The 17,316-nt window shown below is 38.5% G+C and overlaps 1 protein-coding gene across 26 annotated transcripts in view; it reads left to right on the top strand.

Annotated features, from left to right (window-relative positions):
- PLEKHA5 (pleckstrin homology domain containing A5) overlaps positions 1–17,316 on the top strand; it is a 238,832-nt gene that overhangs the window by 52,476 nt on the left and 169,040 nt on the right. For 2 of the 26 annotated variants that reach the window (XM_036073279.2, XM_078075701.1), the window contains one exon: positions 4,185–4,513. The exons of the other annotated variants lie outside the window; for them this stretch is intronic. In XM_036073279.2, the coding sequence (XP_035929172.1) occupies positions 4,185–4,187 (3 nt within the window). In that variant the 3' untranslated portion in view covers positions 4,188–4,513. Of the gene's footprint in view, positions 1–4,184; positions 4,514–17,316 lie in introns of those variants that run through there. 26 annotated transcript variants of the gene reach the window in all.

Consider the following 17,316-nt stretch of genomic DNA (forward strand, 5'->3'; position numbering starts at 1 on the left):
TCATGATCTCATGGGTTGTGGGATCAAGTTCCATGCCAGGCTCAGCCCTGAGTCTGCTTGAAGATTCTGTCCCTCTGCCCTTCCCCCCCTGCTGTGTGCGCGCAGGCGCTCCCTCTCTCTCTCAAATGAATAAATAAATCTTTTTAAAAAAGCATGTTTAATTCTAAGATTCAATTAAAATGATTGAGATTCAAGTAGCAAAGTTTTTAAAATCAGTAGGATTCTACCCAACTGAAACCATACACCCCAGTCTTCCATTTAGAGAGGTATCTAAGAAATATGTTTACCAAAAGTCATAAAAGTAATCTTATCCTTTGACTCCATAGTCCCATTTCTGCGTCTAGATACTAAGGAAAGTTTTCATAATAGTAGGAAAAAAAAGTAATGCAAATGTCTAGCAGTTGACTCCTGTTGAATAAACCATGAAATAACAAGATAGAATATTATGTGGCCTCAAAAATATTGAACATGGGCGTCTGGGTTGTGCAGTTGGTTAAGTGTTGGACTCTTGGTTTCGGCTCAGGTCGTGATCTCGGGGTCCTCAGATGGAACCCAGCACTCCGGATGGAGTGTGCTTGAAATTCTCTCTCCCTCTGCCCCTCTTGCTCATGCTCTCTCTCTTTCCTCTGAAATAAATAAATCTTAAAAAAATATATTGAACATAGATACTGTGAAGATACTTGTAAAAAGATACGTAAGTTATAGTTAAGTAAACAAAAATGCACATAAAATAGTACCAGTGGCTACAGTCATGCTTTTTGAGTACCAGATAGACTTGGTAGAAACCAGGTTTCTTATATTATCTCAAATCCTCAGAGAAACCAGATAAGGAAGATGATATGGGCTCTATTTGATAGAAAAGGAAACTAAGGGCGAGGGGACTAAGAATTGTCATGTAGATGAGCTTTGTTTTGAAATCCCAGTCAAGCCCTTCATCTCCCACTCCAGCCCATCTGTACACTCACAGCTCCATGCTGTTTCTCAGGAGGAAGTTCTGCCTCATCTTTTGGCAATAATGTTTATATAATCCACAGTAATGATTTTAAAGCACACCGAGAGTGGACCTGGAGCCTGTTTGAACTCTGGGATGTCCAAGTGGTGGTTCCTTCCATATCTTGTTTCCAGTTTATAGTTTAGAATAATCAGACCTGTGTTATAACATTCATAAACATCTATAATTGTAATTTATAGACACATTTATAATTCTAAGAATAATTAATAATAAATGATTTCCCTACCCAAAAATGCTTGATTTCTCTTTCTGGGGGTAAGAATATTTTGCTGCCATTGTTAATTTTCAGTGATTCAGCCAATGCTGGTGATCAGTTTGTGTGTGACTAATCGCATAGCTTTATGAGTTAACTCTAGAAATACAGGCTCTGGCTTTGAAAGTGAGCAAGTCATTCTTTATGGCGGTTACGTCTGTGCTCCTGTCATCATCTTGTACTTAAACCCACAGCGCCCACACCTGGTATGTCACCATCAGGTTTCAGGAGCCATTGAGCAGCCCCCCCAGCCACCCACCTCAGGCAGTCTCCAGTGTGCTGCCCAAGTATTATCATTTACTTTGTGTGGCCGGAACATGAAGAGAAGTGCAGAAGCACTGCCAGCAAGCCAGGTATTTGTAAAAGTGTAACAGAAGTTGGTTTGATTTTCACATTTGTTCAGAAGTCATTATTCCCAAGTCAGTGCAACAGACTTAGCTAAAATGTCAAACCGATCCCATCGTTAGTTGAAGACAGTAGCATATTTGGGGATTATTGAATGCTAGGCCAGCATACTCAATTTATGGAAAAACAAGGAAATCAAGACCCAGAGAGACAGATTGCCACAGCGTGGTTTACATGAAGTGGGACATGCAGTAGAATGCTTGAGCACATTTTCCGAGTGGGAGTTAATTTTATTCTTAGTTTTCATGATTGAAGTTACAAAATCCATGTAATGAAATAAATTGTGATGATGTTGTACAGAGGCAATATGGTAACAATCAGTAGCTTTTAGAAACTGCTCACTTCTGTTTGGGGAGATAGGTACAGGGATTTCCGGGGTGATATCGATCCATCCTGGGCAGAAAGTGGTAGGACTTCTTGCCTTGCACTGCAGCATCACTTGTATCTGCCTTACTGGGTGTCAGTTTCTTCATCTCTGTGGAGGAGGTATGGGCTTTTTTTTTTTTTTAAAGAGAAGAAGTAAAACTATTTATAGTGACTGATGGTGTACGTTAATCTAGTTGAAATCTAGAAATCTATGTCTTTCGTATCTTACTCAGTTTATTCTGATCGGGAATAGAAAGGGAAATTTTTTAAAAATTTATTTATTTATTTATTTGACAGAGAGAGAGAGAGCACAAGCAGGGGGAGAGGCAGAGGGAGAGGGAGAAGCAGGCTTCTGATCCCAGGACCCTGGGATCATGACCTGAGCTGAAGGCAGACACTTGTAACCGACTGAGCCACCCAGGCGCCCCAGAAAGGGAAGATTTTTAATTACAGACACATATTGCCTTCTTCAGAAATCTTTATGACTGATGATTACATTACATTTTAAAGGAAGACATTTAATTCGTTGGCACGAAATCAGTTTTTTGGGTAATTTTTTTTTTTTAATGTGAAATTGACTGTTTTGCATAACTTCTTGAATGCTTTTCCTTTCCTTTTTTTTTTTCCTAATATCTCACGCATTATTGTTAAAGGTGCTTAACTATATTTATATTGAAACAGAAGAAACAATTATGATACACAACTATGATCACAGTTTTGTAAATTTATGCATATTGCTAAAGACTGGAGGGGAACCTGAAAAACAATTGGAACTGCAAACAAATGAAGTGGTAGTTAAATGTAGATTTTTAGGATATAGGTTTTTCCCTGGTGTATGGGGGAGGGATGGGCTTGTTGAAGTAGTAACAGGCAAGTTAATTTCAAGGGAGCGGAAATTCAGCCTCTTATTGTAACAGAATAGTATTTTTTCTTTTTTTGTGTGAAAGAGATAAAAAATAATTCAAATGAGGTTGAGGTAGAATAGAACTTGATAAATATATATGAAACTATGGCATTTATTTAAGCAAAAGTCTTTCAGAGCCTCCCTACTCCGCCCTATAGTTAATGTTATACTTGGTTTTATGCTTTGTATCAGATTGCAGTTATGCCAATGATTTTTTTTTAGAGCTTAGAAGTACCAGAGGCAGTAAGCAAATCTCAAACTGTCAGCTTTGAGATTTATTATGTGTGTCTGCTATTTGAGTCCAAAAGGGCTTAACAGCTGAATATAGACTTTAAATCACCGTTGGGATTTAAATTTTACTCTGAAAGACTAGGTCATTTGACAGTCATCAAGGGCATTTTCATTCTCAAGACTGTTTCGCAGGCCCAGCAGAAAACTCCTCCATCAGCCCAAGGTGGGGGAGTCATTCTCAGGCTAAGGCATACTAAATCTGGGGTGCTCCACATGCAAAAAAATAATAAAACACAGAGGGATTTGTTTCGTAGACTAATCCAGAAAGTGAATTTTAAATTGGCAGCAAGCGGATAGGGAACGATTTGGCCAAATACTGAGGATTAAAGGTATTTAGAGTATGTGTTGTGTTATTACTTTTGATGTGCAAAAAATTTATACCTGGAAGTTTATTTTAGAAAGTCACCAATGTGAGGACTGATCATTTGGGGGAAAAAATTTGCCAGTGATTACTACAGTTATATTTTCAAAGACGTATGCAGTACAATGATGATCTCAAGTATGTTTGTTACATAAGTTATTTCAATTAGATGACTGATTATAGATGACACATACATATTTTAAATCTGTATCTACATATGTCTTATATAGATCTTTGACATACAGTGTTTTCTTTTAAAGAAAGGAAAGATGTCTCAGGCTCTGCCTCTTATTCACTGGCTCTTCTAAAGTCATCAGCAGCAACATTTAAACTTGGGCTGACCAGACACCAGCCAAATCAGACCCCTCTAGCGTGGGGTCTGGGGATCTATTTTAAAGACCTCTACAGATGATTATAATATATATAGTCAGGGTTCTGAGCCAATGTTCTAAAGTTCTGTATGTTTCACATGGAAAGGCAATTGAAAGAAATCTTGTAGTAGTTATCGTGTAGTAACTGTAAAAAAAAAAATCAGTTTTCTTTTTATTTTTAAAGATTTATTTTTTTTTAAAGATCTGTCCATTTATTTTAGTGAGAGAGAGTGCACATGAGAGAGCATGGGAAGGGGAAAGGCAAGACAGAGAAGGAGAGAGAAAATCCCAAGCAGACTCCCTACTGAGGACGGAGCCCAGCGTTGGGCTCGATCCCATGACCCTGAGATCACAACCCCCGAGATCACAACCCGAGCTGAAATCAAGAGTTTCTCACTCAACTGACTGAGCCACCCAGCCGCCTCCAGTACTCTGTTATTTTTTGAAGATATTTGAAGTCTCTTGTTGAATGCAGCACAGTAATTTCACAGTATTGAAGTATTGACTGAAAGCTTAAGATACACTAACGATATAATAAAAGGTGATACTGAAAGCATTAATGTGGCTCTATTGATTATTATTATGATATTTCAAAATGAATTCTAAAAGCTTTGTATGGAACAGATTTCAGTACATTAATCTAAAATAATTAAGGTAAGATAATGTAAAGATATGTCACTGAAAACCTGAGAAAACTATAGTGGTGTCATTCATTTTAAAACTTACTATAATTACAAGGATAAATTTGTGTGTTTGTATTTTAGTACCAGTGGTTGGGGAAGGGGTGCTAAACAAAAAGCTATTTTTGCTGATTGGTACTCAGCTGTGAGTCACATGTGACTCATTTCATCTGTCAGCTTAATCAAAAATAAAAATGTGTTTAGGTCTGGGAAATTCAAAGATGATTATTCCATAGTCCTTGCTTGCAAGAAACCTATAACTGTGTAGCTGAATAAGACATATACCAATAACAACAATAACAGCATGTTGACATTTTTCATTGATGCAGTAATAAGAAAAGGGGTTTGCTGGGGAAGCTCATCTATAGAGCTCATCTTGATAGTGGGCAGTTATTAAAGTCACGGTATCTAAGTTGATTAGTAAATCTTTGCTTGAGAAAATGTATTAAGTGATCTGGGAGTAAGGGGATCAGTCAGGAGGGAAAAGGGGAAGGATCATGAAGGGAAGTACTGATTCGTGGTGATTTCCATATTGTAGTACCAAGGATTGGGAATTGGGATCCATCTGGTGGAAGTAGAGGCATAGCTTGACACTGTTTTGGATCACAAGATCCAATTCTCTGGGAGAAGGAAAGGTAATGATTAGATACATCCTTTGTGGGACACCTGGCTGGCTCAGTTGAGAGGGCATGTGACTCTTGATCTTGGGGTCATGAGTTACATACATCATTTCTTTAGGGGAATTATAGTAAAAATCAAGAATATATATGTCAGCTACATGTAGTAATCCATTTAAGTCTTGAAACAACTGTATGAGGAGGGTACTATTATTTTTCCCATTTTTCAGGGAAGGAAACCTAGACCAGTGAAGTGAAATAATTGCCCTAGATCACAAAGTTAGAAAGTGGTAGAGCTTGGATTTGGACCCAGGATGTCTAACCTAAAAGATGACCATGGTATACCACCTCCTTTAGCCTAACTGGGTCCTTAGTGTCTGAAGCCAAATGGAGCTGAGAGGTATAAGCAAAATTCTATAGGGTTTTGTGGTTAGTGTGCTGTTTTTAAGGGGTGGGTATGGTTTTTGATAGACACACATTCTAGATAAATATCATAACACAACAAAGGATGTAGAAGTGAGACATTGCCAAAATATGGGCCTGAGGACTGCATTTGGATATATATGTGCGAAGCAGTAGTGTGAAGATGGAAAGATAAGATGAGATCTTTTTGAGATCCCTAAAGGATTCCTGAAGTCAGACTCCTAAAAGAAATGAGGTTTTACTTGATTATATACTGGAGAGCTATTGAAAGCTTTAGAATGGGACATTACGTGACTGGAACTAGTAATAGGGAGGGAGTTAGAATAACATTTTTACCCAAGTGATTTGTTCTACTTTAGCATGGCCCAGTGGATGTGGAAAATAGAAAATACATAGAAGATAATAATGATCCAAAGATTGGTCGAACAAGGAGACAGATGAGGTGTAAATAGTTTCAAATAGCAGTAACTGGAAGATCTCATTGGGTGTGAAGGTAGGAGAAATTAGTGGAGCACTTCAACTCCAAAGCTCAATGCTCATGTTTACAGCTTGAAGGCAGTGATGTAGGAGGTGGGCCTCATCCTTGCATGACACTGATAGGAGATGGACATGTCCAAGTCCGAAGTTTATTTAGCTGTATGACCTCAGACGAGTCAACCTAATATCTCTCTCTCTCTCTGTCTCTTTTCTTTAAGTAGACTTCACACCCAATGCAGGGCCCGAACTCACAACCCTGAGATCAAAACTTGAGCTGAGATCAGGAGTCGGACACTTAACTGACTGAGCCACCCAGGCACCCGTCTCTTTTTAAGTATGAGCTTCCTTTTTCTAAAGTAGAATTAATGGGGTGCCTGGTGGTGTAGTCTGTTGGCTGTCTTGACTCTTGGCTTCAGCTCAGGTCATGATCTCAGGGTCGTGGGATCCTAGGATCCATCGAGCTCCATGTCGGGCTCCACGCTCAGCACAGTCTGCTTGAGATGCTCCCTCCCTCCTTCCCTCCCTCCCCCCCCAAATAAATAAATAAATCTAAAAAAATAAAGTAGGATTAATAATAGTATCTGCCTCACTAGTATGGGGAGTAACTGAGTTTGGCACAGTGTATTAGCTTCCTGTTGCTCCTGTCAAACTACCACAAACTTTGTGGCTTAAAACAGTACAAACACGGTTTCAGTACCTTGCAGTTCTGTAGGTCAGGTGTCCGACCCAGGACTCACTGGGCTAAAGACAAGGTGTTGCAGGGCTGTGTCCCTTTCTGGAGACTGTTAGGGCGGAATCCATTTGCTTGCTTTTGCAGCTTCTAGAGCTTCTGCTCATATCTTGGTTCATGATCTCCTTTCTCCATCTTCAAAGCAAGAGCAATGTTGCATCTCCAACCCTTCTTCCGTAGTCACACCTCCCTCTGACTCTCCTGCCTCCCCCTCTTCCACTTTTTAGGGCCCTTGTGATTGCATTGGGCCACCCAAATAATGCAGACAAGGCTCTTCATCTTCTCTCCCTCATTTTAACCACATTTGCAGAGCTCTTTTTGCCATGTGAGGTAGTCAGGTAACCTAATCACAGGTTCTGGGGATTAGGCCATGGACTTCGGCGGGCGGGGGTCGGGGGCAGTGTTCTGCCTGCCTCCTGCAGGGCCCGGCAAATAGCTCACATTTGAGTGGTTTCTAATACTAGTACTGTCGCATCATCATTACTGTTAATGGTAGGGTTACTCATCTGTAGCGCTTCGGCTGTAACAGTGTCAGCGCTGCTGAAATCGGTGTTTCTGTTCAGGGCTCTGCTGGGTCTGTTTGAGGTGTCAGCTGAGAGTACAAGTAGTTACCAACATGTAACTTTAAACGGCATATTAGTTTTAAAAAGTACTCAGGAAAAAGATTATGAGCTCTAAAGTTTTGCAAAGATATTTTTTTCCAGATAATAGCATATGAAAGTCATAAATCAGCTTTGTCATTAGGATATAAAGTTATTTATGCCATTTTATAATTAATGATTTGCAAATAAGAGGACTGGTAACAAAATAAATTCTTCCTACGATATTTCTGATAAATCCAGTTGGGGAGAGACTGTGTATTGTATAATTTGCTTTATATTTTATGGTTAAGTAGTTGTTTTTTAACAGCCCCCAAAAAAAGAAAAAAAAACCTAGCAAAAAAGTTTATACTGTTGGATTTGCTACTTATTTTTTTTAAACCTTCAGATTTATTTCTATACCAATTAAAGCCCTGAAAATTATGCTTTAGCAAGTTAGTATGTGCGTTTAGATGTTAAGTTTTTTGTTTGGCCAGATGAGGGCACTTTTTCTTTACATTTCTGGAGTTTGAGCTGTGAAGCAGATTTGTTTTTTCCCATCCAAGCTGTTACTTACTTTCTGTTGTTATTGCCAGTGAGAGAAATAGTTTTGACATTTTTAATGTTTTGATTGTGTTTATTCTTATAGGTTGATCTTTCCCCAAAAGGAAAAGCTTCAGTTTCTTGCAAAGTTTTTATATATGGAAACTTAAATGACAAAATTTCTGTGGAAAGAGGTAGTTTTAAGAAAACAAATCTACATGTTTTGTGGTTTTGCTTATGATTAATAATAGAAGCTGAAGCTTCCTTTTTTTAAGTTTTTAATCTAATTTTAGTACTCTCTTTGTTCATAGCAAGATGAAGTGACATTGACTAGATTCCTCTCCTCATCAAATTTCTAATGCCTACTTGATATCAAATCAGTGTTACTTTGCATCCCCACGAAAATCATTCAGAAGTATGGAAAGGAAATAAAATACCAGAAATATTTTGTCTTCAAACAGACACCCCCCTCAAATAAATAAATGGACTACAATCCCACACTTATAAATAAAATACCAGAAATATGGCATGTTTACTTTTTTATTTGTAGTGGTTGCTGTCAAGGACTAGGCTGAGCAGGACAGGGTTTCCAAGGTTATGTGTAATGGTGCTAAAAACAGTACAGACTACAGCTACTTGGTGTTGATGTGAATAATCTAAGGAGAAAACCAAAGACAGTAATTACGTTGAGGTTGATAAGTTGAGTTTGTGCATAGCAGTGAAACAGAGAACTAATCGTTGCTTATTAAAGTCTACAAAAACACTAATGAAAATAATGCCTTCACAACTTGATTGACTTGAAGGAAATTCAAGGGGGGAAACCAGCAAGGGTGAGTTCAGAGCATGTGTAAAATTTTACACAATTTTAGGAGTCGTGAGAAGGAATGAATTATTTTTAAAATTATGTGTACAACAAGATGAGTAGGAATGATGCCTCCCTGGAGTAGGTTAGAGAAGGCTGCTACCGAGCGACTCTGGAAGACGTGCTGTGTTAGTGAAGCCCACAGACCTTCATGTCCTTTATGAATGCCGGGGAGTGGCTGGAACTGTGTCATCAGTCCCTCTCTTACGAACACCACCTGTGCTTCGAGTGTTTTTCCTGCTCCCTCACTTACCTTTGTCAACAACCCTGTGGGTGGCTAGTATTATTCCCATTTTAGAGATGTGGAAATTTAGACTTTCCAGATTAAGTAGATCCCTAATCTCTTAATTGAGACATTAAGTAATGTGGTCAGTGTCATAGAAACTAGTGAATAATGAAGTCTCAGACTTCAGGTCATAAGGATTAAAGACACTTTAAAGTTAGAAGGAATATCACCAAGAAGCAAAGGCTTTTGGTTAAAAGGACGGAGTCATTCCCAGTCAGCTCTGTCTCAAAAAGCCATCTCTTGGTGTGTCAAGGGATAGCTGGGGTGCTTGATACCTGTAAGGAAAGATTTAAGGCCTCGACAGCAAGTACATCTGGTGCCTGGTGATGAAGTGTTGTTATTCGTCCCTTGGAGAGAAAGAAGAGTTCCCTAATGTTCCATGTCTACCATCTTTTTTTTTTTTTTTAACCTTGGGGCTTACTAAGAAGGAAAAAAGAAAGTGGTGATTTTTCACTTTAATTCTGGTCCCTGACTTTTATTTTACAGATTTTGGTAGCAGTCTCGTTGCCTAGACCTTACCCAAGACACAGTCTGTTCAAATGGTAAATCAAACAAATCTTTTTTTTTTTTCCCTGCCAGTCCTTTTTAGCAAGTAGTAAATAGTTTAAACTTCTAGATCTTGAAAAAGAATTAAGTTTTTTCAAAAAAGAAAAAAAAGAATTAAGTTTTCCCCCTTTTTCCATGAAACATTCATTGGCAGCCTCCTATGTGCCAGCCCCTCTGCTTGGCACATTGGATACGGATGGAAGACTCGGCTGTGTCCTTGCCAGCGAGAGCGTGTGGTCTAGTGTAAGAACTCAGGAAGTGGACCAGTCATTACACTGAAATGGCGTAAGTACTGTGACAGTGGGCATGGGGCCTCCAAGGCCCTGTGAGCGCACATAACCCCACCTGGAGGGGAGAGGAGAGGGAAGGCTTCATGGAAGATGTCATGTCTGAGCTGAATCCTGAAGTGGTCAGATCATTTCTCAGATAACTGAGAGGGAGGAACAAAGGAGATAAACTTGTTAAAGAGAAGATGTTTTCAGTTTTTGGGGTATGGCACCTAGACTTTGAGGTTAGTATATTTGGTTTTTAGAAACGTGGGAATAGAGGGGTTTTTTTAAAAAGGATTTTTTGGTCTGGAGATGCATCCTTGAGCGTCATTTGAAGTAAAATGAAAGATAAGATAGAATAGTGATAGAATGAGATAGAAAAAGAAGGGGGGAAAGTGGGGAATGAATGCCTGAAAAAGAGAGTCCGTAGAACCTGACTCACGTATAGCCTGGAAGCCAGAGTCAGAAGACAGAACTTAAAGAAGAGGTAATTATGGAGTCAGTGAAGGGAAATGCTGTGCTTCTAAATTAAGGAAGCCAAGTAAGGCACTGGATTTGATTAGGATATTAGTTATTTAACTATGAGCAATGTGATGCAGTGTTAGGTTTAAGGTAACATGTTAGAAATGTACCTATTCGGTGCACCTGGGTGGCTCAGTTGTTAAGCGTCTGCCTTCAGCTCAGGTCATGGTCCCAGGGTCCTGGGATCGAGCCCCGCATCGGGCTCCCTGCTTGGTGGGGAGCCTGCTTCTCCCTCTCCCACTCCCCCTGCTTGTGTTCCCTTTCTTGCTATGTCTCTCTCTGTCAAATAAATAAATAAAATTAAAAAAAAAAAAAAGGAAGAAAAGAAATGTACCTATTCTTCTTTAAACCTTTTTTATACTGGTTTTTAACTTTGGAGAAGGGCATTCAGGGATCTCTCTGAAACTGGATATACATAGATGACTTACAATTATTTTGTTTCCTGCCCATCATTCTTTCTTTCTTCTGAGAATCTAATCCATATATTCCTTGTATAGTAACTCCTTCCCTACTGTCAGGCCTGGTCTTAGGGGTGAGTATTTGTTGCAGACCTGACCTCAGGGGTGTGTACATGATGTAACTGGGCCACTGAGACTTGATCCTGGGACTTTCCTTAAGAGAATCTCTTCTGTTGGATTGAAGCTGTAAAGGTGTAAGCCTAGAGCTGCCCTCCTGGGATGAGCATCTCTGAGACTGAGAGGGAACAAGGGAGGGAGGGAGCTGAGACAGATACACACCAGGAGTTGAGTCGCTGGAACTACTTATGGATTTTTCAATTATTTGAGCCAGTGAATTTCCTTCTTTTGCTTAAGCTATTTTGAATTTGATTTTCTGTCATTTGAGGGTGAAAGAGTCTCATTCTCCTAGAGAATGCCTTATGTGCTTATGTATTTTAAAGTATGCAAAGGATCAGGGGTTTACAGATCTGTAGAGGCCCCCTGAACCAAATTAAATGCCTCTGCTTTATTCTGTTCAACATTACTGCCAACAAGATTTCCCCATAAATCCAGATTCAGTATTGTTATCATTAACTAATTAATGGTTATCCTTGGGACAATTTGATCTTCATTACAAACATACATATAACATCTTGTTATTTATTGTAGTTGAGGGGATGGGATATTTTTATGAATGCCTTTTAGATTAATCAAGAGTTAACCCATTTATCTCCTTCAGCTTCTTTCAGCAAGGATATCCTTTGAAATGTTGGGATTCCATTTTATTCATTATCTGTCTCTATCTGCATATAAATATTCTTGCCAACCATAATTCTTAGATCTGGGAATCAGACCATAAACCATAAAAGCAACATAATTCGCCAAAGGCCTCATAAAACACAATACGAAGTCATCCCTGACTCTCGCTAATAAATAACTTGAAGAAAAGGGAAAATGATTTTGTTAATTTTGTTATTAGGAGTAAGCTTCTGATTCAGTAGAAAATGATGGATAGTTAAAAATATATTCAATAAAAACTGTTTGCTGCAAGGCAACATTAAAAATAATAGGGCAGTTGGAAAGTACTTGCTATGATAATAAGATTTCAGAGAGCATTGTGACATCTGTGGTAACTTAATAGGTATGAGTTAATGAGTCTGGCCACAGGGAGGGTGATTCTTTCTTTCTGGACACACTACCTGCATTGGATGTAGCTCCTACCAGGTACATAATGATGCCTATTTTGGTTCTACAGAACAAGAAAGTTGAGTTATAATCACTTGTGGATAGTGTGAGAATGTGCCTGAATTTAATATACTAAATTTACTGTTTCCTATAGAAACAGACATTTCAGAAAAGGAAAATGCCAACAGTTTCTAACTGGGTAGAATTAGTATTGAATTATGAAGTATATGAATTAGTACTGATTGATAGTGGTATATACGAAGTCCTATATTCTACCTCAGTTTATACTCCAGGAAGCTTTTTTGGGCATCGTAGTAAGACTTTATCTCTTCCCATGTATTAACAAACATCATCCCTTTCTCTCTTTCTCCATTTGTGCAGAATTTTTATTTTATTCCTACTAAATGCTTTATGCTTTAGGCATTATGTTAAGTGCTCTCAGGCCAAAGAAGAACAGTGTGCCATTCCTGCCCTCTGGTGGTTGAAAGAAACATTGCAAACAGTAAAGACGTGTGTTATGAGTCTTACCAGCCTTGGTATCATTTGTTTCTTTTATTCCTGCATCATTTATTGGTTCACGGATTTATGAAGCATGTAATGGGCATCTTCTTTATGACAGTCTTTCTCACTACCTGTCTGGTGTGGTGGCATCCTGGCCTTTGGTAGCAATAGTTAACATAGTTGAGGTCTTACAAATGGAATTCCAGAAAGCATGCTTGCAGTATGTCTAAATCTGACTTTTGGGATTCTGTATTTAGGTTACAAAGTGTTTTCCTATCTACATGTAACATTTCTAGGCCTACTGAGCTTCAAACTGGGTATATATGTGATGGGTGAGAAATGATGAAGTGTAGTGTTTTAGTTCTCTTGCTGCCAAACAATTTACCTCAAAACTTAGCAGCTTAAAACAACAAACATTTAATATCATAGATTCTGTGAGTCAGGAATTATGGAAGTGATTTAGCTGGGTAGTTCTGGCTCAGAGTCTTTTAGGAGATTGCAGTCAAGATATTGGTCAGGGTTGCAGTCACCTGAAGGTTTCACTGGGGCTGGAGGATCTGGAAGATCAGAGTGATTGATTCAAAGAGAGCAAGATGGAGGCCACAGTGTTTTCAGTGACCTGTCCTTAGAGGTCAAGCTTTTGTCATTTTTGCAGTACCTGTTGTATAGGACAATCAGGTATATTTCATGTGCGAGGGGTCTGCGTAAGGGCTTGAGTACCAGGACTTGAGAATCACTGGGGGACACCTTGTACGTTGGCTATCACATATTGTAGCCCTGTGTGAAGAAGACGCAAGCAAATCTTCAAATGGAACTATTTTAGAGTGAAATACGGGGTTGAAAAATCAGACCAGCTCATCGTCACTTCAGTTTTCATTCTTCATTCTCCTGGGAGAATGTTTATAAGTGCTCTGTGTTTCTAAGCCCTTACTTTTAAATGGAGCACTTAGGGAAATAGGAAAAGCATGGTAACAGAAATGAGTTTTATGAGAACATACTTATAGGAAGGTGAGACTGGAACATTTTAATTATTTTTTAAATGTGATGTATTTCTGTTTACGTTTCTTTGCCACTCAGTGGTGAGAAATAATTTCTGCAGAGAATGCTTAGTGATGGCTGACCACGTTTTATAGAAACTACTGCTTGTTTTTCAAAGATTTCTTTGTCAAATTACTTGCATATTTTAATTTGAGCACTGAGCACCGTTCTGGGTCTACAACCTGTCAGAACTCTGCTAGTCTCATCAATGTCATGATGAAAAATGAAAAGTCGATTGGGTGGTAAGGAGAATGTGGCCACGTCATTGCTGGGTTATTAAGATCAGATATGAACAGAACTGAGAGTAAAGTGTTTAAACCAGAATTTTACTTTAGTATTAAGAACAGCAGGACTTTGAAGTAAAATCAGTAAGGAAAATTGAAGTTGTCACTCTCCTCTGCTACCTTCCCCCCAAGTTATTTTCCTCTTCTGTTTTCTGTTTTAATACATTTTTTTCATAGATAACATGTTTTCAGGCTAATATGTTCATTTTGAAAATATAACGATGATACTTTGAGCATTGCGAGTGTTTAAGAAAGAAAAATAGGAGGATCTAGACAATTTAAAATATTAAAATTGTATTGATCTGTTCTTGATCTAATCATTTCAGTACCATTTTAGGAACAAATCATATTAGAAATGATGTTCCTGGCTCTGCAGTTTTATTGATGCTTCTGGTAATAGCCAACCTAGAGTAAATGTTTCCACGGAATAACTATATAATAGCCTGGAATGCTTGTTTATCTTTTAAGGTCTTGTTCTGCAAATTTGACTTATGAAATTAATATATTCGTAAGTCTGTAATCCTGAAAGGGAAATGGATAGATTAATAATACATTATATGTTGAGATTATTTTCTTTAGAACGTAATTCATGGACTGTAGTCTTTTCTTACGAGTTTATTCATTTCTTATTTTATCTTGTAGTTATTTACATTTATAATTTCTATATAAAGGCATGATGTAATCTTAGCGGTAAGATAAATTTAAAGGAAAGTCCTTTCGCTGAACAAATATTTACTGGGCTTCTGTTATATACCAAAGCCTCTGGTGGCTTCTGGGGTCAGCGTTGAACAAAATAGGCACTGTCACTGAATTTTTGCAGCTGTCAGCACGGAAGAGAAATGGATGGACATTAGACTAATAACCACAGTGGTAAATATATATTTTTAAGTACTTAAGCTGAGACCTGACAGGATAAGTAGGGGGAGTTTTTTGGCTGGGGAAGAGCTTTGTAGGCTGTAAGACCCACAGGGTCTGAAAGCAGCTGGGTTCCCTGGAGGAGTGAGTGGGGTGGGAGCCTCCCCATCTGCAGCTGGAGACAGGGCCAGGGGCCACACTGCAAGGACTTACAGCCCAATTAAGGCCTTAGCACTTTATTTCAGATGCTGTAGGAAACTGAAGGTTTTCAATAGGAGATATTTTGTATATTACTCTGGTTGCCGGGTGGAAAATTAAATGATGCAAGACTTAGAATAGAAAAAGGAGAATAGTTAAGAAGCTCTTGCATTTGTCCAAATGAGAAAAGGTGGCACATGAATTAAGGGAATGTCAGCAGAGATACAGGAAAGTAGACTAACTGGAGAGAGATTTCAGAGGTCACACACACAGGATTTGTTGGATTACATGGGAAGAATAATTTCCAGCTTTGTGACTTTGGCAGCTGGGTTGGAAGTTCCATATTTTGAAATGAGAAAAATGGTATATTCTTTTTTGGGGGGGTGAGGCAAGGTGGGGAGTGGGGAAGAGTTGTGGAATGAAGGATGGAGAGGTCTAGAGATTCTCTTCTTGGTAGGTAAGTTTGAAATGGTTGTGGGAAAACCCAAGTAGGGAGATTTCAGACAGGCAGTTGGATATACTAGTCTGGAACTCAGAGTGGGCTAGAAAAATAAATTTGGCAAATGCCAGCGTATTCTGCAATTTCGGCCAATGAACAGACTGGAGGACAGGTTCTTAAGTTTTGTTTAGACCAACGATAGGACGAGGGTGACATAACTGTGCTAAAATTTTATTGACATGAAAAACAACTGCTTTTTGAATAATTAACAAAAATCAGAATGTTGCTTAGAAAAAGAACATTGGAAAAAGCCAGAACTTCTTTTTTCATTAGAGCTTTTTGTGATTTAATGCCCGCCCCCCCTTTTCTTGATCTCATTCTAGAGGAATTTGATTACTTGCTTTTCTGTGCTTTTCCAAAGACATCAATCCATTTCCTTATTAAATGTTGAGGTCTGGTTACAGCATGTTGATTCCCCATTTCCTCTTTATAGCTTGTTTTTTTAGGGGTTATTAATCAGCTGAGTCTTAGTATCATTTTTCCCATAGCTTTTCTTAAGCTTCATTGTGCCTTTTTGGTAAAAAGAAAACCGTCAGTGCACAATAGAATCATTACCCTGACCGTTTTTGCTTATCCTGACTCATTTTGGAGTAATCTCAAAATCTTCCTATTAGTTCAAAGAAATGTTTAGCTCTATTTATTAGTATTTTTATTTTCAATGGTTGAAATACTGGTTTAAAGTTAAGAAAACTTCCTTATGGATAACAATGCCTTTCTCTTGAAGCATTATAAATAGGTAAATGAATTATCACTCGATTGGATAATTTTTTTTTTAATTTCCCAAGATATCTTTTTAAAAATATTTGTTCATGGGGTACATGGGTGGCTCAGTTGGTTCAGCATCTGACTGTAGCTCAGGTCATGATCTCGGGGTCCTGGCATTGAGCCCCACGTTGGCCTCCCTGCTTGGTGGGGAGTTTGCTTGTCCCTCTCCCTTTGCCCCTCCCCCTGCTCATGCTTTCTCTGTGTCTTTCTCTCAAATAAATAAATAAAATCTTTAATATATATATGTTAATATATGTATATGGATTTGTTCATTTATCAGTTTAATGCAAAGCCTATGCCAGGCGCTACAGAAGAGAGAGCTGGGAGATAATTCTTGGATTCAAGATACTTCCTATGTCTGCAGCCCTTGTCATAAAAGCATACTACTTTTGTACTGCATATAAGTCACAACAACCTGAAAGTCCACCTAGCGGAAAATATAATTGTTTCTGGAGCATTATAGAGTACCAGCCTTATAAGCCTAGCATATCTAATTATTTTTAACATGTTTGAGAAGTGAATATGATTCATTTAGTTAGAAATTTCAATGACCTCAGAGTCATTTCAAGTTCCCTCTATGATCTTCCTCTTATTACTTACTCTTTTGAGTCAGCCACTAAGTGTGTTTTAAAACGGGTATCCCCAAGGAGAAGGGACTTCCCTATTTTCAAAATGGGCAGGACTGAGATTAGGAAAAAAGCAACTGGGCCAGACCCAATTTCCACAGGGATTTTAAAATCTCAACATGAAAATAAAATGAGCAGTGAAGCCCAGGTGTTTAGCAGGCAGGCAGAAGAGTAGTCAGAAAAGAATGTGATGGGTGAGAACTGGGAACGTGGTGACTCATCCTTAGTTTCTAAGGATGTTACCATTGGTATTTTAGGTCACTGGTTTTAAACTTTTTTGACCATGATCCACAGTATTACTGCATGATGTATTGTCCACATACAAATACTTTTTTTTTTTTTTTACATAAAGCTGAAATGAAAAAATATCCCTGTATTACCTGTATCTTCTCTTCTGTTTCATTATTTTAAAGTGCTGGTAGAAAGCATCCC

Source organism: Halichoerus grypus, chromosome 6 (genome assembly GCF_964656455.1).
Source record: "Halichoerus grypus chromosome 6, mHalGry1.hap1.1, whole genome shotgun sequence".
Taxonomy (NCBI): Eukaryota; Metazoa; Chordata; class Mammalia; order Carnivora; family Phocidae; genus Halichoerus; species Halichoerus grypus.